The sequence below is a fragment of the Leucoraja erinacea genome, chromosome 3 (assembly GCF_028641065.1).
Source record: "Leucoraja erinacea ecotype New England chromosome 3, Leri_hhj_1, whole genome shotgun sequence".
Lineage (NCBI taxonomy): Eukaryota > Metazoa > Chordata > Chondrichthyes > Rajiformes > Rajidae > Leucoraja > Leucoraja erinaceus.
In genome coordinates, this window is record NC_073379.1 from 40,991,307 (window position 1) to 41,016,933 (window position 25,627).

General features: G+C 42.5%; 1 protein-coding gene across 6 annotated transcripts in view; it reads right to left on the reverse strand.

Moving 5' to 3' along the window:
• tjp2a (tight junction protein 2a (zona occludens 2)) overlaps window positions 1-25,627 on the reverse strand; it is a 109,132-nt gene that overhangs the window by 70,477 nt on the left and 13,028 nt on the right. The window contains exon 1 of one of the 6 annotated variants that reach the window (XM_055632498.1): window positions 7,367-7,441. The exons of the other annotated variants lie outside the window; for them this stretch is intronic. Within the exon in view, the coding sequence (XP_055488473.1) occupies window positions 7,367-7,390 (24 nt within the window). The 5' untranslated portion in view covers window positions 7,391-7,441. Of the gene's footprint in view, window positions 1-7,366; window positions 7,442-25,627 lie in introns of those variants that run through there. 6 annotated transcript variants of the gene reach the window in all.

A 25,627-nucleotide genomic window follows, 5' to 3' on the forward strand; every position in this document is an offset into this window, starting at 1 on the left:
CATCAGGAGAATTAATCGCATTTTGGAGCATGAGCAAAGCTTTTCAAAAGAATCCCCACTCGGGTGAAGCACTTCAACTTTCTGAAGATGAACATTTCTATCACAGAGTGCAAGGCAGCAGGCCAAAGATGCTTACGGTCTTGGTCATTAAATGTGGCTGACAGTGCAATTTAAAAAAAAAACACCTAGTTATTCAGTTACAGAGCGAGCAAACTTTTGACAGCAATCTCCTCAAGGTATGCCTACTTTGAAGGTTCTCCTCCTCCATCCAATGAGTGTTCTGCAAAATCCTCTTTCACTATTCCGCCTCCATGATTCCTCCTGCTCTCCAGCCATCTGTCATTTTCACACCTTACCCTTCCATATCTCTAGGCTCCCTCTCATCCAACTCTGTCTGAAGGGCCTCAACCCAAAACGTCAGTGTATAACCAGCATCTGCAGTTCCTTCTTACACATAATAAACATATTAATGGGTATCAAAAACAGCTAAAAATCTCATTGCTGTATTCTGAATTGATCTCTTCGAAAAAATGTGGTGGATCACTTCCCAGGCAGTGATTCGAAGCATCTGCAGTTCCTTCCTACAGACTGATTTGAACAGTCCGACATTAATCCTCCGACATTTTCGCCACCTCCAACGGGATCCCACCACTGGCCACATCTTCTCATCTCCTCCCCTTTCGGCTTTCCGCAGAGACCACTGCCTCCGTAACTCCTTGGCCAATTTGTCCCTTCCCACCAAAACCACCCCCTCCCCTGGTACTTTCCCTTGCAACTACAGGAAATGCTACACTTGTCCCTTTACCTCCCCACTCGACTCCATCCAACGACCCAAACAGTCGTTCCAGGTGAGGCAGAGGTTCACCTGCACCTCCTCCAACCTCATCTATTGCATCCGCTGCTCTAGGTGCCAACTGCTCTACATCAGTGTGACCAAGCTCAGGCTTGGCGATCACTTCACCCAATACCTTCACACAGTTCGCATTAACTAACCTAATCTCCCAGTGGCCCAGCACTTCAACACCCCCTCCCATTCCGAATCTGACCTTTCTGTCCTGGGCCTCCTCCATGGCCAGAGTGAGTCCCACCGCAAATTGGAGGTATAGTTTCGCTGGTATAGTTTACACCCCAGCGGTATGAACATTGACCTCCAATTTCAGGTAGTCCTTGCTTTCTCCCTCCTTCCCCTCCCCTTCCCAACTCTCCCAACTGTCTCCGCCTCTTCCTTTCTTCTTCCCACTCCCCCACCCCCACATCAGTCTGAAGCAAAGATCCTATAGCAAGCAAGATAGATCACTCAACGAAAAAGACATGGTACGGTCATATTCACGGGTAATTTTCGGCCCCATTTCCGTAACCGGCTTCCGTCTCCGCACCAAAGATCCCATAACGGAGCAAAGATAACTGGTGTGGAGACGGAAGCCTGTTACAGAAACATCCTCGTAAAAATAAAATTTCTTTGATTAAAATCTTCCCCTCATTTTCAGAATTATGATTTATTAACACAAACTGTTCCCCCGCAACATTGATTCCACGAGTCGGGTCAGGTTACTGAAATGGATGTAAAAAAGGCCCACGTTCCACTCCGTTGCATACTACACATCAGCCCATTGCATTTAGAAGGAGTGGTCTATCTTGCTTCGCTATAGGATCTTTGGTCTGAAGAAGGGTCTCGACCCGAAACATCACCTATTCGTTCGCTCCATAGATGCTGCCTCACCCGCCGAGTTTCTCCAGCATTTGTGTCTACCTTTGAACAGAGATTAGGTGAGGTTACAAAAGCCCCCCCATGGTTATTCATGAATAATGCAGCTGATTTGATATGAACTGGGTAACAAGAGGCTCCTTTTGCACAGTATGCTTCAGGATCTTGGGATATTCCCAAACCATGAAGTGTTTCATTCTCACAAACAGCAATTTGATGACAATGATCTGCTGGCGAGCTTGGCTGAGGCAAAAATCATTGGCTGGGAAGACAAGCAGAGCTCGGAATTAAAAAGCTGCAAGAAACTAAACAAGGGAATCTGATTTAGTGCAAAATTCTCATCTCTTTGGAATCCCAACTATTTAACCTCTGACCTGCTACAATTACTTGATAGGAAGGAGCTGCAGATGCTGGTTTAAATCGAAGATAGACACAAAATGCTGGAGTAACTTAGCATCTCTGGAGAGAAGGAATGGATGAGATGTTCTATAGATTCAGGATCAGTTCCTGTGGATTGCAGGGTAGCTAATGTTATCCCACTTTTTAAGAAAGGAGGGAGAGAAAACAGGGAATTATAGACCAGTTAGCCTGTGGTAGGGAAGATGCTGGTCAATTATAAAAGATGAAATAGCGGGACATTTGGATAGCAGTAACAGGATCGGTCCGAGTCAGCATGGATTTATGGAGGAAAAATCATGCTTGACTAATCTTCTGGAATTTTTTGAGGATGTAACTATGAAAATGGACAAAGGAGAGCCAGTGGATGTAGTGTACCTGGACTTTCAGAAAGCCTTTGAAATGGTTATTCAGAAGCACTGAAATAACATAACAGCTTTCCAGCGTGGTTGTGCAGTCATCTAACATTTCCTCAATAGGGGGGTAATGAGTGAGGCACATTCAGACCCATCCCATGAACCAATAATGCTGCCAGATGCCCTGGATCTGGGCCCCAACATGCTCTTGACCAGCAAGTTACTCATCAAGAGTTAAGTCTGACAGAAGTGGATGCCTCAGCAGAGACCATGGCATTCCACTTGCGAACTCAAGGGCGTCCAAATCACTGCACTCCTATCCCTTACAGGCAGGTACCTACTCTTCACCAGATCTACCTGGAATGCTCTTCCCCAACATATGACATTTAAAAGCCCAATTTCTTTCCCACACTTGATCTATGCAACCTCCCATTTTTCATCTGACTCTGGGTTTAGTGTGTCAACATGTAACCATCTTCTCCAAACTCTGGGACTCTCCCAATACATATGCAATTTTCTCTTTACTGTTAAGATCCTTCCTGGAATTCTCAATTACCGACCAAACCACCAGTCATTTATTTTTCAGTTTGAAAACATTTCTTGAGAAGTACAGCTTTCTGCTTAAAAAAATGATTAAAATACCGCCATGCTATTCCATGTGTTTCTTTATCATATTAGTAACCACAGAACAGCTGAATGATTTGGTCCAACTGCCCTGCGCTGGTATACATGCTAGATGTAAGATTCCTCCCATTTCATCATATGATTCTTGTTTCTTTCCCCTTTGGGCATTTAACAGGTTCCCATTCAATGTGCAGCATTAATTCACCTTAACTACATTCCACAAATTCTACATTGTCTCCCAGGAAATTAGTTTTGCCCGCCCATTAAAACCTATTAGGAATCATTTTATCATTCGTGAATCTTAGTTTAGTTTCAAATTTATTTTCATGTGTACCAATTAAGTTAGTGATATTCGTATTACCATACAGCCACACTAAAAAAAACACTCAACTACATAAAAGTTAACATAAACATCCACCACAGCGGATTCCCCACATTCCTCACTGTGATGGATCTTTTTCCCTAATTTTTCTCTCGCGGTCAGTGCAGTCGAACCATCCTTCGGGGCAATCGAAGCCCCCGCGTCGGGGCAATCGAAGCTCAGTGGCTTGGAACTCCCGAAGTAGGTCTCTAACCGAAGACCGCAAGCTCCATGATGTTAAAGTCCGCAGGCTCCCACGGTTGGAGCTCAGAGGTCGATCTCTGGCAAAGGGATCGCAAACTCCACGATGTTAAGTCCCGTAGGCTCCCGCAGTTGAAACTCCGAAAGTCGGTCACCAGCAAAGGCCGCCAACTCCACGATGTTAGGCCGCAGTTTAGAGATACGGCGTGGAAACAGGCCCCTTCTGCCCACCGAGACCGCACTGATCAGTGATCCCCGCACATTAACTCTATCTACACACACTAGGGACAATTTACAATGATACCAAACCCAATTAACCTATAAAGCTGCACGTCTTTGGAGTGTGGGAGGAAACTGGAGATCCCAGAGTAAACCCACGTGGTCACGGGGAGAAAATACAAACTCCATACAGACAGCACCCGTGGTCAGGATTGAATCCCGGGTCTCTGCCGCTGTAAGGTAGCAACTCGACCGCTGTGCCACTGTGTTGCTTGGGTCCCTGCAATCATCGTTCCATAGAAGTGGAAATATCCATCTGGTCAAATCCCCTCACTATGTTACTGTATTTAAAGTCTGGCAGCAGGAAACGCGAAGATAATTAAACATTACCACGCACTCCAACTAACCATACTCTAATCTGGCAAAACAATAGAAGGACGCACTAATTTACGCTCACCACCAGCTGGGTAATTCTACCATTCATTCCCAACAAAAGGGACAGGTATATGTCCATTTACTTACTCAAAACATATTTTTTTAACAAACGAGAATTTGTTGCTGTGATAACTGATTTACTGTGCCCTGATAACTGAGGAGCACTGACCATTATTAGTGGGTAAATCACTAAACATCTTGCAGGTGTGCAGGGAGTTGTCAATCACTACATTGCTAGACAATTTTCCACCACTCCTCCAATACCACAAATATAGCATCACGCCCTTAATCTCCGAACAAGATTCACAAAAGTACAGCATTCGCATAATTGTTAGATTTCAGCAGAGATAGGCAACGGCTTTCTTTATGCAGCTTGAAAAAGTGAAGAACTTTGAACCAAGCACGTCACTGCAGCTCGAAGGAAAGTTTAAATTTGGGGCCAGTGAAGAACTTTGAACCAAGCACGTCACTGCAACTCGAAGGAAAGTTTAAATTTGGGTCACATTCCTGTGGGCAACAAGCTATTGTGATGTTCACTTTAAAGAATTTGTATCTGTTATTAGTCACTCTGCCAACTCTCCCTCCCCCCACCCCCAACTATTCCCATCTCCAGAATTTATACCCATTCTCCATTAGATTTGACCAACTTCTCTCCACCATTGATTTTTTGTTCTCGCAGCTTAAATCTCATTTGTTGAGAAGTGCCAGATTTGACTGTTATTCTTACGGCACTTGATTATCGGCTCTTGATTAAAAGGCTGTGAACATAAGGTGGAGCAACAAGGGACCAGCACAAATTCATGGTGCATGTAGCAAAGTGTCCTGTCCCAAGAGGTTCCAGGTCAATGCAGCACACATCTCCCTTCACCCTACCACTCATCCATCTGGGCTCCCACTCTCTACCATTCTAACTCTGTTCCCTACCAAAATAAAACAATCATCAACACAAGATTATAGGTTCAAGGCTCAGTCAAGACATTTCAGCACTCTAACCACTGTTCTCATTCTACCGCAGAACTGGAGCAGTGCTGCATTGATTGAGGCACCACGTCCAGGATTGAGACATTAAAAAGGTCACTGAATACCATTAAAAAAAGAATAATAATCTCATTTCTACTCTACCCAAAAAGGGCAGGGTAATTGTCCTGTCCTCCTATCTCAATGTAGCTACACAGATGACCTGGTTATAAACATGTTGCTGTCTGTAGATGTTTCCCATATGCAAACTGGTTGCCATGTTTTACGATTCCATGAGTAGACATCAAACATAATCACTGACTAACAATATCTGAAAATAGTGAATGAAGATTCTGTGACACTCATGCAGGGGGGGGGGGGGGGGGGGGGGAGGGAGAGGGAAGGGGGGAGAAGGGAGGGGAGAGAGAGAATGGGGAGAGGGGAGGGGAGAGGAGGAGAGAGAGAGGTGGAAGGAGGAGGGGAGAAGGAAAGGGGGAGAGAGAAAGTGGGAGAGGGTGTTGAGCCGTCACAACCCAGTAGTTTAGTTTGAGGCTAATTAGAGGCTGTATGGTAACTTGCATTTCACTATAGCTTAATTGGTGCATGTGACAAATAAATAATGTGATTGAATGTTGTATTTAGTTATTTATGACCATTCCAGACACACACTGCACTGAACACACAATATGTTTACCATGCAGGCTAAGCTACATCATATGTGTAGTGTAAAATGCCTTGCATAACACTGTACAAGCGAGTAACAGAAGCAGGCAGATACGGTGTAGTTACATAGATCTGTTTTGCCTTGTTCTTCTTTGTGTTTTTAACGTACCCGCGAAAGAAAAACACCAACAAACAGCACGCAGGAAGCATTTGGAAAATTTCAGGAAATTTGGATTCTATTTCAGGAAAAAAAAAGTTTGGGATGTGGAAACACTGCACTCGTGGTACCTGGTTACTTATCTCTTCTTCAACACACAAGTTCCTCCAAATAAAATGGTTTTGCTAATTGCCCATGTTTTGATATCCAAGGCTCCTCGAATCTCGTTTTCCTATCACAGACAAGCTTCATTGTAATCTAAGCTGTTTCTATTTGGCCTTCTATAAAAACAACTTTATGCTTGTCACTTTACTTTAAAAAATGAATGGAAGGCTAGTATGCATTTTAACTATGTCAATAGAACACAGGTTGCTGCCTAGTAACTAGTTTCATGGTCAATAATTTTACATTCTAAATTCATACATCGTAGTAAATTGAAAAAAAAAATCCATTATATTGCCTCTTTAATATTCCAAAACACCTTGCAGACAGGTGTTTTTTTCTGAAGCGCAACCATTGTTGTAATGCAAGACACATGCCTCGCATTTATTCGCAGCAAGATTTCACATTGACGATGAGATGGGGCGACATCATGCGCCTGAGATAACGATCAGCCTGGATACCAGAGACATGATGCTGATCCTTTTCTTGAAATAATTGGCAAGAGAGATACTGGGCCTGCATTTTATTGCATTCGAAAGACAGTTCTGATGGTGCAACGGTACTGCATTGGGAGTGTCAGCCTTGAATACATGCAGAAGGGCAATGCGAGGCGGAGCAATTACCTTCTCTTTCAAAGAGCACAGGGACAATAGACCATATGTCGCCTAATGACTGGAGTAGGATTTGAACCACAATTCTCCCCCCAATAATAAGGTACGGGGAAGCGTACTGGCGACTAACAAAAGCATTTTGCATTGAGTTACTTCTGCGTTGAAACTCAGGTTCAAACGACTAACTTGTTGCCTGAGCGCTGTAGTTCTAAAGTCAATGTATACAGAACAGGAGCGCCGTGGAAGAGAGTGGGGGACATGACACGAGGCATATTCAACGTGTGTTGCTGACGGATTGCTGTCAACGCTTTGATCTGCAGCCATCGGGATCCAGGCAGCCAACACCAGTATATTTGGCCAACACTGCTTCCTGGAACAGGTTTGCAAGCAGCTGCAGAAAACAGCAGCAATAAGACTGCAAAGTCAGGCTGGCGCTACTGCCCGACACGGAGAGAGGTTTAACATCAAACAGCACGCGAGACGAGAATCAACATAAACACTTTTACAACGACAACTTGCCTGGCCCTGGAACCTCACTGCCATATTGGAGATCTACAGGTTTAAAAAAAACAACCTCGTTTAAAAAGACTCAAAGCCAGGATTCCCCGCCCCCGGGAACCAGGAAGGAGCCACCTGCCCCCCAGTACCTGATTCGGCAGCTCTTACACTTTCAAAACCCGCCCTTTCAATAAAATGCTCCAAATGTCGGTAGCCAGTGTTGTTACAAATCAAACACTGTGGATTTTGTTTCTCTCTGCATCTGCTATAATTTTTATTTTGCAAGTGTAGTCAGGAAGATCTCGTCTCCCCTCCCCTCCCCCCTCAATCCCTCACCATAACACTTCCCCTCTCCCTGTCTCCACTTGGATAACAATCATGGGGAGGGCAAAACGATTAACATTTCCTTTGCCATTCCTTTATTTTTTTTAAAGGAAGTCCCAAAGCACTTTACGGCCCATTGCTTACTTGTAGGAAATGCAGCGGCCAATTGCACATAGCAAGAGCAGGGGAAACAAACAAAGTGAAAATGACCCGATAATCTGCTGTGGGACAAACGTGGGCCCCAAGGAGAGGAGGACAACTTCCCTGCTCTTCAAGAGAATGTCATGAAACCTGCAAGAGTAGTTAAGGCATGGTTTAATATCTTGTCTGAAAGATGGCATTTCATGTAGTGGAGCATTCTAAGCAGCACTGGGGTAAAATATTCTAACAGGAACTCCCAGGGCACCAAATTCACAGACTAGAGAGTGCCCAGGGAGACAGGTGTGGAAATACACAAACAGGCCAAGCCAAGCACAGCCATGGGAAAACTGACCGACTGAAAGATACAGCATGGGAACAGGCCATTCAGCCCACCGAGTATACGATGACCATCACCAGAGAATTGAAACCCACTGCTATATCTTTGCTGGAGGCAAGAAGGACCCGCCCTGCAAAAGCCTTTATGCACAGCACAGCTGGAGTCCCAGTCTGATCACATACTGCTCTTGAGCTGAGCACGATGAAGATAAGGCAGTCACCCATCTTCTTCGGGAGCATGCGTTTGGGTTGCACACTCCAGAAGTGATGTCACAGCTTTTGTTTAAGTTCACTCTAGGCAACAGAACCACCCACAGCAAGGTTCTCTATGAACCTTTCCATGGAGCTGGGAGCACATTCAAAGATAAACATTGACAACTGCCAGAACTTCAACTCACTGATTTAAAAAAATCTCTGGCGTGCCTGAAGTTCGCTGGTCTTCCACTAATAGGAAATCTCTGGATCCGAGTACTGCAGAGTCTATAATCTTTGCTGCAGACTGACACAATCCTGGCATGGAATTCACAGACGTTTGCTACATTCGCTGAAATGGTTACAAGGGGAAAGGATGGAGTCGAGGGTCCGATTGCCACTGTATACTAGGGGCTGCACCTTATGTACTTAACCTCTGAAATAATGCTTGGGAATGAAGAAGTGATGCCATATCGACACAATGTAGATATTGTAAACAAATGCAATAATATGATTGGGACAGTGAATGACAACAGTTGAATGTCCTGTATTGTATTCTTCCAAATCTTCATAAATTCATAAGTTATAGGAACAGAATTAGGCCATTTGGCCAATCAAGTCTACGCCACCATTCAATCATGGCTGATCCATCTTTCCCTCTCATCCTCATTCTCCTGCCTTCTTCCCATAACCCGTGACACCCATACTAAACAAGAATGTCAGTCGCCCTTGTGGCTAAAGGGATCAGGGGGTATGGAGAGAAGGCAGGTACAGGATACTGAGTTGGATGATCAGCCATGATCATATTGAATGGCGGTGCAGGCTCGAAGGGCCAAATGGCCTACTCCTGCACCTATTTTCTATGTTTCTATGTTTCCCTTTCCCATGACTTTCAGTCTGCAGAAGGGTCTCGACCCGAAACATCTCCAGAGATGCTGCCTGTCTTGCTGAGTTACTCCAGCTTTTGTCTATCAAAAGATTTTAGTTGGTGATTTGTGCAGCCATCACTTTTTCAAAAGAATGGCTTTGTAAAAAAATTATATTTTGAAAAATAGCCACTCAAAATATGTTTTTTAACACAATGCAGGTCAAATCATTTTCAAAGAGAGGTAGAACATATTTCAAGATTAAAGCTTCTAATCCAATCAAATGCCATTAACTGGGGCGGGGGTGGGAGAAATATAGTCTGATTTCAAAAAACGATTTCATTTACTGACATGCCACTAAGGAACAGTTTGTATTCTTGGCAACTAATGCATCAGACGTGGATTTATGGAATCCATTAAGAAAACACTTACTGTTGTTGTTCTGTGCTAAATTGTGCAAAGCATTGTTCATAAAATTTGTTTAAAAAGTTGTGGTAAAAAAAAAAAATCAGATTGAATAAACTGGCATTGCTCCCACCAAAATCAAATAAAGATTTGCAAGTATTTTGGGGAAGAATGGTGAATTTTGATGCACCAATTTACAGTTAAATAACATTTTCTTCGAAGCATGTGTTAAATATCTAGACATTTGGAGGCACAGGTTTCAAGGTGCACCTTAAAGCAGAGGGAGAGGCAGAAGTGTTCAGCGGAAAGAAGCCAGGGCCATTTATGCTATAGCCAAATGGAGATGAACACCACACCAGTATTTGAACAGTGCAGAGGGATACAGGGTCAGAGGCAATTACAGAGCAAAACCATGAATAAGTTTGAATAGAAGGAGAAGGGGCGAGGAGCCAGCAAGTGGGTGTTGGGCGAACAAGTAACCTCAACTAGGGCATAAGCAGTAAAGTTTGAGGTAAATTAGTTTGCAGAATGCAGTATAGGTGGTCAGATTGGAAAGTGGTAGTAAACAACACAATTACAAAGGGGATCCAGGAAGAGAGATTGGGGGAGGATTCACATACTAAGCCTTTGATGGTGTCAAGGACATTTGAAAAGGCTCAATGCTCCAAACAAGATTCTTGGCTTTTAAAACAAAAGAGGCAGTGTACAAATCACTTGGCTTGGGCTGGAATGGTTACAAACTCCTCACAACAATCTACATAGAACTTTCAAACTAGCATGCTCTGGTCCTAACAAGTGGCAAAAAAAGACGTTACAAAACGTGTGTTCACATTGTCATAACTAGTCACATTGTTTATTTTTCTCAGATTTCTGCTAATATACAGAACAATCCATATCTGTGCAATTTAGAGAGTGCAGGAAATGGGCATTCAATTTAGTTACAGATGCTCCAAACAAGCATTGAATAGAGTTGTGCAGCAGAAAAATAGGCCCTTCAACCCACCATGTCCATGCCAGCCTTTTTGACCATTTACTCTAATGATTTGTCCACATTCGGAATCCCGCCATTTATCCCTTCCTGCCTTGTGGTTGTCATCCAGCTTTTTATTAAATGCATTCCATTATGCACCTCTACCACACTTTGTGAGAACGTGCCACATTCTGACCACTCTGGACAATGTTTTGCCTGAAGTCACTAATAAATCCAATAGGGAATATATTTTAGTGATGGTCCTCAATTTCACTTTTCCTCATGGGTTGGTGCTATTTTGTAAACCATTTAAGCAAATTTCCAAGACAAATGTATCCTACTTTACATTTCCAATCCTTGTAAACCAATATTTTTCCAATTTACAGTGCCCACGGTTTATGACACACATTCGGTACCAAATTCTCCAGGTAGTGGAGGCTGAAGATAGGTTTCGTTCACACTCTTCTCATTGTTTTTCCGCTATTCCTATCAGTAGCATGGTGGAAGCTGCTTTTTGGAAAACCTTTGCCAAATTTTCACCAGACTGAAGTATTACAAGGCCCGCCCCATTATTTACTCTTTTCATATCTTAACATGTGAACTCTAACCTTACTTTATCAGCCTGTAGATATTTAAAACAACACAGTGGATACACAGGGCTGCCAACTCTCACTCATTGAGCGTGAAACTCACGCATTTCACAAAATTCTCACGCTGATCACAAAATTCTGCAGGTGCTGGAAGTTCAAAATAAAGCAAAAATTGTTTTAGAGGTGAGTAAAAACCATGAGGGGGATATAAGGTGAATGCATAGTCTTTTCCCCAGGGTATGTGATTCAAGCACTAGAGGGCATTGGTTTAAAGCAGGGCTGTCAAACTACCAGCCCGCCGGATGATTTTGGGGAGAAAAAAAAAGTAGTTTTGTTTCTCCCATGCAGATGGTGTGAAAGGTGAGACACGACGGCGGTGGTCCCAGCACCCTCTCCCCCCTCGATCGATACGCTGCCTCTCAACTCTCACCCAATGATGGCAGCCCTGGGATACATGACAAGAACAATGTTTCAGTTTTAGCTAAGGAGCTCAGACTCATCTTGAAGAGAAAAAACTGTGGATTAAAATCCGATTCCAGATACTTGAGAACAAAGGTTTAGACCATGTCTAAATTTAGTAGTGCTTAGGGCATTTAATTAATTCACATTCATATATTTTTCATAAATTCAGCTCCAGTGAAATTTCCTGCTGCATTTAGCTGAAATTTAGCTGCATGAAAATATGCAGGGCCTGCCATTCCATCTTAGCCTGCCCCAGACAGCTTGGATTCTTGCAATCCACACTCACTCCCCAAGAAAAACATGGACAATTCTTGCCAACATATATCAAACATTTTTTTAAAGACTAAATAGACAACATGAGTGTTTTAAACTAAGAATAATTTCTGTGGCTTTATTCTGAATTTGTTCCAAGATTCCAATATTTCCAATATTAGAAAGCCTTAACTACTTCAGAACATCCTAACTTGGTCTAAATGGGGCCTTGTACAAATGATCGAATTGTACATTTCAGATTTTATAGATTAATACTTCAAAAGTACCACACTGGCTTCAGTTATAGATTCATGGTATTAGTTATGAATCTTTAAAATGAGATTTTTTTTAAATAACAGACTCTGTCTCCATGTTTCATTTAGTTTAGTTCATGCAAGGTATAATGCATGAGATGTCAGCCATCACTTAATGGGCCACAATCTTGTCTTGGTCTGAGGGCTGGGGTTGAAGCTGCACTCCAGAGTTCCACTTCTACGCTTTCCATCAATGTCCAACTCTAAAATGTCTGGGCCAATTGAAGGACTGCAAGATGCACTAATTTAACAGCTAGTAATAATCAAGTACTGTATTGGGAGCTTGTTATGCATAACATTGGCTGTCCAGCAACTTTGAACAAAAATAAAGTGCATTGGCTTTAAGCGCCAAGATGTCTCAAGCTACTAAAACAATCCTACAGAAATGAAAACTGTTATTAATAAGTCCCTTTATGTAACATGAACACACTCTGCATCAAGACTGCAGAATTACTCTGAAAACCAATGCTGGGTTATCAGCCCACCTATTTGCATCTGGACACTCAGTTGGCCCAACTGGTGGTGATCTATATAACCAACAAACAGCAGAACTCTCATGGCAAGGTATACACAACTGTTACACGTGCGTCCAACAAGTAACCTCCATGGACCACCGGGAAGCACTGGGGATGGTACGAGCGTGAGTAGTGGCTATAACCCCCGAGGTTAAATCAATTGGCAGCAATGCCTGGTGTAGTAACAGAAAGTGCCAGCAAAAATGTAAATGACAGAAATGGTGAAAGCCACAGGCCAGAGACTCTCTGTGGAGAGTGAGGGTCTCCCAGAGCAGAAACTAATCCACACGGGGAGAAAGGTGAATCTCAGTGTGCTAACAGGAAAGGCCCAGCCGCTCTCAAACGTAGGCCTCACAGCAAAGGCACCTGGTCCCAACCTTTCCAGGATAAACCTCAGCTTGAAACAGCAAAGTACAGACAAGAACAATGTGGGGAAACAAAGCTTCTCAGGGCACGGGTCAGCATGGATCAATCTCTTACAATATCCCCTCATACATTATAGAAAGACTGTGAGACAATACAGTCTGGAAGCAATGATAAGGCTCGTATTCTAAATAATGAACGGGAGGACTCTACAAAGTACTAAGAGGGACCTTGGTGGACATGACAAAGATCCCTGAAAAGTATTACAAGTAGATGAAATAGTTATCCTATGGCATACATGATACCTGCCTTCATTAGTCAGGCAAGGAATACAAGAAGAGATGTTGGTATAAATTAAATATATACCATTGGGCCAAAGATGGCATGATTTATCCAGTTCTGCTCACTATATTACAAATGGATGTGATTGCACAGAAGATAGTTCAGAGAAATTTCACCAGACGCTGCCTGAAAGAAAAGTCCGAATTGCGAAGGCTGGCACTGAGAAGAATGAGGGTATTGATTGAGGTATACAAAATGATAAAGTGAATAGATAAGGTAGGTAGAAACATTTTCTCTAAGTAAAGGTGTCCCTAACCACTGGGCATTGATTTAAGTCAAGTGGTATGAGAATCAGAGATGATTCCAGGCCAAATGTTTTAACCTAAATGAACACACTGGCTGATGGAAAGGTGGAGGCAAGTATTCATACAACGTTTAGGAAATGTTTAGATGAGCATTTGAAAGATCATGGCATAGAAAAGACCAAGTTCTGGAAAAATAATTAGTATTGAACACAGTGAGCTGGTTTCCATTCTATTCTGCTATGGCATTGCTGCCATTTGAAAATCCAGCTGAGGAACATCAAGTTAGAGTCGAAAACCTTATTTAAAAATGCAACAGTTTCTTCCGGATAATATTTAAAAACATTTATTTCATTAGTATGCTGAAAACGGCACGAATTGCTGACAGATGGAATAAAATATATCTTTTTTTATTATTAGCGGAACTGAATCTTTATTTGTTTATTTCTGAATATTATTAGTCTGCAAAACTAATACATTTACAGAATAGTAGCCCTTCAGTGTCACTATGGGTAAATGTTGGCTGGCACATTTCTTAAACGCACCCTGGTTGGATTTGTAGTCTAGCCAAGAAATTGACTAATTTGCATTGCAGCATAATAGAGCAGGGAAAGAGACTCTTCAGCCTAACTCAACCAAGTCATGCAAGGTGCCCTTCTACATTAGTCCCATTTAAACAATTTCCCTCTAATCTTTTGCTATCCGTCTACATGTCCAAAATCGTCTTCATATTTCAAATTTTATTATAACTCAGTGTGCTCCATAAAAATCATTTGTTAAAGGAGGAACTGCAGATGCTGGAAAATCGAAGGTAGACAAAAATGCTGGAGAAACTCAGCAAGTGAGGCAGCATCTATGAAGCGAAGGAAATAGGCAATGTTTTGGGTCAAAACCATTTGTAATGTTTTGTTAACTCCACTAGTGGGGTCAAGATTGTTATGAACCTCAAATATATAACATTTTATTTTTGATGTGCCGCTATTTATCCAGGAAAGCCTGCAGCCAGTTTATGCACATCAAGTCCCCCCCCAAACAGATTATGTGATCTTTATCATATTGGTATCCCTTTTATATGGAATGATTTTGGTTAAGGGATTAATATTGGCCAAGATTCTCAACTAATGCCATTGTAATCTTGCAACATGAAGCAGTTGGGGGCCTTTGCTTAATATCTCATTCAAGACACTGCCTCAGACAGTCCCTCTTATGGAGTGAATAGTTTGAATTATGTGGTCAGACATTTGCAGGACAGGAGGCCATTCAATCCAATTTATCCATATCAGTTTAAACCATTAAACTTCTAAAACAAAATACTGAGCTACCTTTGAAAACAAAATACTGAGCTCATTATCACATTGCTGTCTGTGAGCATTTTCCATAGACTAATTAGGATCATCATTAAAATCTGGTTAAACTAGAAGTGTGGGTCTTGAATCCACAATCTCCTGCCTCACAAGTGTAACACAAGGCAGCTGTGTTCGACACTAAATTGTGCAGGAAGGAACTTCATATGCTGGAAATAGACACAACTTAAATAGTTCAACTGAAAATAGACACAAAATGCTGGAGTAACTCAGCGGGTGAGGCAGCATCTATGGAAAGAAGGAATTGGCGACTTTTCAGATCGAGACCCTTCTTCAGACTGATGTCAGGGGAGGGGGCAGGACAGAGAAAGAATGTAGGCGGAGACAGTAAGACTAGTGGGAGAACTGGGAAGGGGGAGGGGATGGGAAGAGAAAGCAAGGGCTACCTGAAGTTAGAGAAGTCAATGTTCACAGGTAGCCCTTGCTTTCTCTCTCCATTCCCTCCCCCTTCCCAGTTCTCCCACTAGTCTTATTGTCTCTGCCTATATTCTTTCATAAGAACTTTAATCTGAAGAAGGGCCTTGACCCGAAACGCCATAGATGCTGCCTCACCCGCTGAGTTACTCCAGTATTTTGTGTCTATCTTCAACACCAAAATTAATCCATATGGACTATCCACTACAGAGGGCCATATCATACCCAAAGATTTTCTCAGAGCTTTACAAAAAGTACTTGTGAAGTGCAGGCAATGTTTTAAAGCATGATTGCGGCAGCCAATCTGTGAACAGCAAGCTTGCATAAAATGTCACATATTGATGATCAGATAATCAATTTTTAAGAGATGTGAAGTATAAATATCAGAATTTCCTATGTAGCCAAAAGTGCGGGTGCAGCAGCATCTATGCAGCGAAGGAAAGAGGCAACGTTTCTGGCCGAAACCCTTCTTCAGACTGATGTGGGTGGGGGGTGGGGAGAGGAAAGGAAAAAGGAAAAGGAGGAGCCCGAGGGCTGAGGGAGAGCTCCTAGATCTTTACATCCAGCTGAATTAACAGACGGGACTTAAGTTTAATGTATCATTAAGATAGGGAATCACTAACAATGCTCTCTCTGCACAGCACAAGGAAATCTACCTGGGGATTTATGCTGAAGTCTTTAGGGTGAAATCAAACTCACAACCTGTCTGAACTTGACGTGCAAATGTGAGCTTCAGTTTGAAACTTGGAAACTCTCCAAAATAAATGCAAGCAGTTCCACCCAGCCAACAAATTAACATGTTTATAGAACATGGTCAATATACAAGAATGATGAACATTGAAGTGAGTACATCTGCAAACACATTCACTCAAGTCAAACAACAATTTTTGCAAAACAATGATCAACAGGGATCGAGATGCACTTACCTGTAGCTGCCACGTCCTAGATGGCTATGGTGCCAGGTGAAGGGGGGGAAGCGTTGGCTGCTGTGAATGGTCTGTGAACTCACCTGCCGCGCCCTCAGAGAGTGTCCTAAAGTTCAGCAAGTGGGACATGACATGGCAGCTGCATGGAGCTGTGGTGGAAGAAGGCAACGACATTGCACTGGGCCAAACCGACCCCAACTTCATCGATCCAGTGCTGCTGGGACACCGGGCCTTAAAACAAGGATATAGGATACATTGCTTACAGGCACTCCCCGACCCACGTAATAGGCAAGTTGCATAAAGAATTGCTTGTGGAAGTGCGAGTTTAAGGCGTCAGAGCACCCACGGGGTCTCTGCATTGGAGCTTGCACATGGCCTCCACGGCAGAGCTCCCACATGGTCTCCACGGCAGAGCTCCCACATGGTCCCCACGGCAGAGCTCCCACACGGCAGAGCTCCCACATGGTCTCCACGGCAGAGCTCCCACATGGTCTCCACGGCAGAGCTCCCACATGGTCTCCACGGCAGAGCTCCCACATGGTCTCCACGGCAGAGCTCCCACATGGTCTCCACGGCAGAGCTCCCACATGGTCTCCGTGTTGAAGTAAACTTGCGCGTGCGCAGCAGCACTTCCATTTCCGATTTACATAACATCCAACTTCCGCAAGGGTCCGTGGGATGTAACCTTCACGCAAGTCGGTGAGCGTCTGTATCTCCTTGGACCAACATCAGACTTTTCAGACACTTGGAAGTTACAAGATAGCAGCGGAATATTCCAGAAGACGATCTATTGTACTCGTGCAGAACAAGCATTTCACTGTATCTCTGTATATGCGATAATCAATAAACCAAACCAGTTCTGTAGAGAATTATCAGCTTTCTCCTGTTCATTGTTCAGCTCATTCCTAATTCCCTTTCCAGTGAACTGAACAGAAGCTGAATCTCAGCTGCCAACATAACTGACCTCCCATTCTGCGACTGGACTCACCGTGGAGTCCAATGGTGCAGCACAGATGCCATGGGCCAGTTTGCACCCACCCAGTCCCTCAGCTTCACACTAGGGATGAGTGAACCAAGTTACGCAACCTTATAGTTTAGTTTATTGTCACATAGACCGAGGTACAGTGAAGCTTTTGATGCGTGCTAACCAGTCAACAGATTACCAGTGCACGATTACAATTAAGCCATTCAGAGTGTACAGATAAATGATAAAAAGGAATAACACAAATACCATTTAAAGCAAGATAAAGCCAGTAAAGTCCGATCAAAGATAGTCTGAAAGTCTCCAATGAGATAGATATTAGCTCTCCAGTTGTGGTAGGATGGTTCAGTTGCCTGATAACAGCCTTATTGTGCAGGCAAGTAATATTTATTTCAATTTACTGAGTCTCTGTCATTGGGATGCTTCTGAGGCAGGGTCTCGGGACCTGTTGTGCAAAATATATGGCGGGTTATCCCAGTCACCCACCCTTCCTCAATCTGTATCAGATTAAGTACAGGCAGGTAGTAGGCTATATCCAGGATGGTCCAGCCCAATTTATTAGTACAACACATTGTGGAAAGATCAAATGTTCTGTGACCTTGTATTGGCCTACTATCCGTACTTCTGAAGTCATTGACATCAGCGCACGACAGCAACTTTAAATTGGCCCAATTTCTCTGGTACAGACTCAATGAGTTGATTCGTCTCCTCCTTTGCGGTAATATTTTAGTGATTACGGGAAGGATGTAATAGCACATGACAAGAGTGGGTGCAGTGAGTATTCATGGCCAGGGCTGGAGAACTTTAAACCTGAAGAAATGATGGCCAGGCTACATTGCTCCCTTTGAATAGAAGAGGGCGAGGGGAGATTTAATTGAGGTGCACTATATTATGAAAGGCCTAAATAGAATTGATCAAATGAACCAGGTTTTTTCCCCCAGTGGAGAGATGAGTGACATGAAGGCATAGATTTAAAGTTAATTGTTAAAATATTGGAGGAGAAGAAAGGACTTTCTTCCCCATTCGCCCTCCCTCCCCACTTCATAAGTATGCAGTGGTGCCTCTGGCATCTTTATGCTGAGCCCAGGGTCTACCGGGCCCAGAGAAGGATCTACCGGGCCCAGAGAAGGATCTACCGGGCCCAGAGAAGGATCTACCGGGCCCAGAGAAGGATCTACCGGGCCCAGAGAAGGATCTACCGGGCCCAGAGAAGGATCTACTGGGCCCAGAGAAGGATCTACTGGGCCCAGAGAAGGATCTACTGGGCCCAGAGAAGGATCTACTGGGCCCAGAGAAGGATCTACTGGGCCCAGAGAAGGATCTACTGGGCCCAGAGAAGGATCTACTGGGCCCAGAGAAGGATCTACTATCAACTGATACAATCGCCCCAATCTATTACATCTCTTTTCCATTTGTAAATCTTTTTACACTACCTTAGCACTTGTGTTTGGCTTTATTGTATTCATGCATAGTATTATTATTGGATAGCACATTTACAAAGGCTTTCCACAGGTCGGCGCGGTGGCGCAGCGGCAGAGTTGCTGCCTTACCGTGAACGCAACACTGGACGGGGACCTGGGTTCGATCCCGACTACTGGTGCTGTCTGTACCTTCTGCCCCTGACCTGCGTGGGTTTTCTCCGAGATCTTCGGTTTCTTCCCACATTCTAAAAACATACAGGTATGTGGATGAATTGTTCAAGATGGAACTGCAGTTGCTGGAAAATCGAAGGTAGACAAAAATGCTGGAGAAACTCAGCGGGTGAGGCAGCATCTATGGAGCGAAGGAAATAGGCAACATTTTGGGCCGAAACCCTTCTTCAGATGTAGATGAATTAGCTTGGTAAATGTAAACATTGTCCTTAGTTGGTGTAGGATAGTGTTAATATGCAGAGATCGCTGTAGGCGCAGACCCCCTGTGGGCCAAAGGGTCCGTTTCCCTGCTGTATCTCTAAACTAAACTAAACTTCAGGCACACATCACAATAATAATCTTAAATCTCTTGCCAGAAAGTGTGATAGAGGTAAAAAATATTTTAAAAGAAACTAGATCAGCATGATTTAATGCACTATGGAGGATATAGTTTCTTCAGGGATAGGATTAGGCTGGATGACAGATCAATTACACTGGATGATACATGAAGATCTATCCAGTCCAATCCTATATGGACTGACACTGAGACGGTAGCTTCCTCTTTAATGCCATAAATAGCAAGGAAATATTGGATATGTTGTTTTTTTATAGCACAGAGGTAAGACTTGCAAACAAATTATTGCAGAGAGATGCAGCCTTTTGTTAAATGTAAACAAAACAGAACAAGAGATTTTAACTAACGTACAAATAGTATGTATTTAAAAATCAAAGAATGAATTAAATCAGAAAATAACACCCAGGTTCACAAACCATGAAACTCCTGTGATTTTTAATCCCAGCCTTGTTCACCAATAGCTGCCAATATTATATCCTATTACATGAAAAATGTTCTTGAAAATACAACCATGATTGAAATGAAAGGCAAGGTAAAATACCATTGCCTTACTGCTCAAAAATGGTTTTAATGAAGCATGCATTTACACAGAATCTTTAATGCAAAATACTCCATTGATCATCATATAAAGTCTGATACACTAAAGATGCTGCATAAATTTGATACCTGCCATTGAGCTATTAGGGCAACCGGTCAAAAGCTTGGTTAAACAGATAGGTCTGAAGGAGAATCTTAAAAGGAAGAAAGAGGTGAGGGGTATAGAAAGGGAATTACAGAGTTAAAGGCCTTGGCAATTTAAGGAGGTGCCACCAAAAGTGATCTAACTTGATGAGTAAAAGGCCAAAACTGCCACCTAATGGGCGTCAAAGTAAATCACATGATTTCAGTATTACATTAGATGGAAGACCTAAACAAACAAAAAACATAAGTGAAGATAGACACAAAAAGCTGGAGATACATCTCTGGAGAGAAGTAATGGGTGACATTTCGGGTCGAGACCCTTCATCTTTCCTTCTCTCCAGAGATGCTGCCTGTCCCGCTGAGTTACTCCAGCTTTTTGTGTCTAGCTTCAATTTAAACCAGCATCTGCGTTCCTTCCTACAGGAAAACATAAGTGAAATGAACTGTGCAATAGTAGGGATGATACACACACACACACAGTGTTGAAATATATTGAGGTTAGAAAACACAAAGTCCAAACTAGTATGGAAACATGCTTTACAAAAGGCAGAAGGAAGCAATGTTAGTCACAAATCAATTAGCTGTATCAACACTTTTTAAACTTAATGCAACTGAGCATCAGGAGTGTGTGAAATTACCTGTTTTAAAATTAGCTACTAACCTGAAGCCATCACATTTTCAGAAAGGGCTGGTTCTGTCTACCTGTCACCATTGACCTCCCCCACCCCCAGAAAGTTCACAATAAGATGCTCTGTGACATCACAGACCCAGGCCTGCAGAACAAATAGATAAAGTTTTGTATGAAAATGGCTGCTGCTCAAACTTGCATCAGGGGGCATTCTTGGGCAAGTCTAGGCGTGAATCTGGAATGGATTGAGAAAGCACTAACCACAGCTGCAATGTCAGCAGAACAATGTGTGGAATGAAGAGTACAACTATTAGATAAAGCCTGCAAACTGTGATACTCTCAAGGAAAGCAAGAACTGGACCAACCTTAGATTTTTAAAAATGATGCGATGTAATAGAGTACAAGTACTCTTATATAATAATAATTAATCAGCATATAAACTGGCCATTTAGAAACATCAGTGGTGGACTTCCGATGGCACTGCTTCATTGTCCAAAAACAGAGCAATCTCAGCCTTGAATATACACAATCATCAGGCTCTGGAAAATCAACAACCCTGTGGATGGAGAAGTTTCTAATCCTTTTGGTCTTAAATGAACAAACCTTGCTTCTTAATTCTAGACTCCCAAACTGAGGAAACACTCTCAGCATTTCCTGCTAATCCCTCCCAAGAATCTTTGTTTCACTATGATCATGCATCATTCTTCTAAAGCAGCAGGAAAGGCCATAACGACAATCGGTGAGAATCACTCAGTCAAAACACATTTTAAACATCTTAACCAAACACTGACACTTAAAAATCACATGCATAAACACAAATTCAGAAAGTTATTAAGTCTCCATTTCTGTTGAAATAGCTTGCCGAAATATAAAAATCAGACATTAAAATAAAACAAACCCAAAAGTCATTTTCAGTTTCGGCAACCAACTAAAAATGGATTCCTCATTTAAAACCCAGAAAATTATGGCTGGTATTTATAACGTGTTTGATTGAAATAATTTTAAAACTGCTCTCGTAAGTCCTGGAAATACACTAATAGTCTGACTTCTTGATGTATCATTGACTTTAGAATGTTCACTGTTTTGCAAATCAAATTAAAATTATTCGAACACGAATTTGCCAATTTATATTGCAAAAATGAAAATTAGATTAAAAAATACAGTGCCGTTTATTGTTTCTGCCCCAGGACCAAATTCTAAACTCATGGACTTCCCTCCAACCCAGATGCAAACTGCAACCCAGTTTCACTCACAAAATGCAACCAATCGCATCACTCTGGTACAGCCCTCAAAGCCCACAGAACATCAATTGCCATTGCCTGCCGTTACCAACTTTAGCAGACAAACCTTTCCTGCTTCAGGTCCTCTCATGGGCTTACCCCTACCAATGTGCCGGAAAATCTTCATCTGGCAATTCTTGGCAATGGATAAAGAACCAGTTACTGTGTAGGAAGGAATATCTTCTATTCATTTGTTCCATATCACCGTCTATATCTCTCATTTTCCTTTCCTCTGACTCTAGTCTGAAGAAGGGTCTCGACCTGAAACGTCACCCATTCCTTCTCTCCAGAGAACTCCAGCATTTTATGTCTATTTGCGGTAAGAACCAGTTACTGATTGGCTGGTTGCGCTGACAAATAAGAGATCTGGATACAAATTTCAATTGGGGAAATAAAGTCACAGACAAGGATGCATACAAAATCAAAGCCTATCTAGTCCTCAGTGTAACAGCTGAGAAAATTCAGTAATGCGTGTAGAAAACCTAAACACTCCCCCTGCCATTTAAACACTGAAATCGATACATACATGGCTTACATAGGAGATCTATGTGGCCACCATGTCAGAGTAGGTTTGAACAAAATACCCACTGAACCAGTTGCTGCCCCAGGGCAAATGTTGCACTGCATATTTGCAAGCTCTAATGAATCACGGGCAAAGAAGACTCGCCAAAATTTTGCAATTTATATTGCTTCATTCCTCTTCACCAAAGACAACATTACAGCGGGGCCAAAAGTGTCCGACTCATAGCTCCAGTGATTTATGTTTAATCCTAACCTCCAGTGCGGTTTGCACCGAGTTTGTAACTGTGTGGGGTTCTTCCAGTTTCTCCCCAACATTCAGGTTGGGAGGTTAATTGGCTGCTGTAAATTGCCCCTAGTCTATGTGTGAGTGGTAGAAACTGGGAGGCGGTTGAGGGGAACATGGGGAGAATAAAAGTGAGATTAAGTGTTCAAGAAGGAACTGCAGATGCTGGAAGATCGAAGGTACACAAAATTGCTGGAGAAACTCAGCGGGTGCAGCAGCATCTATGGAGCGAATTAAATAGGCGACGTTTCAGGCCGAAACCCTTCTTCAGATTAATGTGAATTTGTACTATGTGTCACCGTGGTCCTGGTGGGTGGAGCAGCCTGCTTCCATGCTAATTGACTATGACTTCATGTTAAGAAAGAACTGCAGATGTTGGAAAATTCAAAGGTAGTAAAAATACTGGGGAAACTCAGCGGGTGAAGCAGCATCTATGGAGAGAAGGAATAGGCGACTTCTTCAGACTGATGTGGGGTGGGGGGGGGGGGGAAAGGAAGAGGCGGAGACAGTGGGCTTGCGGGAGAGCTGGGAAGGGGCAGGGGAAGGAGGGAGAAAGCAAGGACTACCAGAAATCGGAGGTCAATGTTCATACCGCTGCAGTGTAAACTATCCAAGCGAAATATGAGTTGCTGTTCATCCAATTTGCACTGGGTCTGCTTGGGTAGTTTACACCCCAGCATTATGTACATTGGCTTCTCCAATTTCAGATAGTCCTGGCTTTCTCCCTCCTTCCCCTATCCCTTCCCAGCTCTCCCACAAGCCTACTGTCTACGCCTCTTCCTTTCTTTTTCCCGCTGCTCCCAACATCAGTCTGAAGAAGGGTCTCGATTATGACTTCATGATCATTTTAATTCCATACAAAGTTTAGGATTGATATGGCATTTTATCTCCAAATGAATTGTTTCAGTTTCCACAATTATAATGATTATTCCAGTCACATGATCACATAGTCACATCTCATTTTACTCCCAAATAATTCTATTGCTCAGGTATCACTATGCCACAGAAATTAAACCATTACACACAACCCAGAGAACATAAATCTTAATCCCTTATTAGCAGCAGCCTTCTGCATTCTGGTTTCAAGTGCTTAAAAACAAGATTATTAATATGGCCTACTCCATTTGTGGTACATTCATATAATACAATAGTTTTATTCGTCACATTGCACTCAATACTCCATCACATACACAACATTATAACTTCCGTTGATGTCTATTCAAGTAATTGCAATAACCAATGAAAACAATTCCTTATTGACCAATGCACAACCTATAGATTTTAGAAATGTTTTACCAGCCTGCAAATGTTTTATTTTTCAAGCTTTATGCAAGATTTAATATAATTCTAATCAATCTTTACTGTTCCTTTACCTTACCCATATCACTGTCAAAATGATTTGTCCAGACAATACTACAAATTGGCTTTATGAATGGGCCGTACAAATTCAACATTCGTATCCTTGATTAGTTTTACAGGTACAACGCGGCCAGGCTGGTGGAAAAAATTACCCCCACTCCATACATTTCTTCAACACACTCAGAACTTCAGTACCACAGTGAACTTCCCCCAACCTGTCACAGGGATAAGATCTCATCCAACTCTTGCTGAAATATCCCATCGCATGCAAACTATGGCTAAGGATGTGACAATATCCGACCTGGTTCATCGCCAACAGCTTGGGTATTCTGCTCTACAAGCTGATCTAGACACAGTGTGGATACAAAATGCTGCTCAAAAGTCCATCAACTCAGCCGAAGGTGCCCTGTAACTTGACTGAAACAGCTGACTCCAACAGAGGGAACTATCCATTAGTTGATGTTGCCAGCAAACATACGTCATGTACTGTACTTCTGGACATTGGTTAGGAGGTTACTAAAGGGAGGGGAAAATCTGTGCAGAGTGGGGGTATAGAGGAGATTACGGTGCAATGTCTCTCCATCACAACATCCATGAGAGGACAGAATCATGCCTTTTTATAATGATTTTTTTAAAAATTATATTCTACATGACCAGAAATGCATGGATTGCAAAAGCCAAAACATTGCCAAAACATTATCAAAACTGCACACACAAATTTTCTGTTACAATGTATTCAAATTTGTAAAAACAAAATTACAGCATTATACACTTTTTTTCCAACTTACTAAAGCACAAATCTGCTGCAATGGCCTTGGGCAACTATTTAAAGAAAAACTTTGCATTACTTTCACAACCTCGCATTGCCTTAAAATAGTTTATTTACAGCTGATGATGCAACGCGAGACTGCAGCAGCAGTTTACACACAACCTGAACAACCAAACGTTAATGCCAAAAAATATTTTTTTGGATGCCTCGAGAGATTGATGTAGGAAGTTATATTCAACATTCAAGATTTCATTTTCCAAAACAAAATTTAGGTTGACCACATTTATGCCTGGCTGGCAGAGGCAGACATCTTTGAGCTTGTGGCATTTTCATTTCATTTGAATGTTGGCCATCTCCACTCTAACATAGACGGTAGACGTTTTCCACTTTCAAGAAATTAGAATAGGGAAGCAGCATTAAACAAGTAGAAATAAGGAATTGCAGATGCTGGTTAATACACAAGAGGACACAAAGCACTGGAGTTAGGCAGCAGGTCAAGTGGCATTTCTGAGACTGAAGAAGGGTTTCGACCCGAAATGTTGCCTATTTCCTTCGCTCCATAGATGCTGCCTCACCCACTGAGTTTCTCCAGCATTTTTGTCTACCTACGATTTCCCAGCATCTACAGTTCCTTCTTAAACATTAAAAACGTTCTGCCTGACCTGCTACCGTAGTACTTTGTGTCCTTTTGAGCATTAAGCAAGTATTGGGTAAAACAACTATCAGACCTCACCAGTCTGGTCAACCTTCCTTTCTGTGCATGGAATCAGTTAT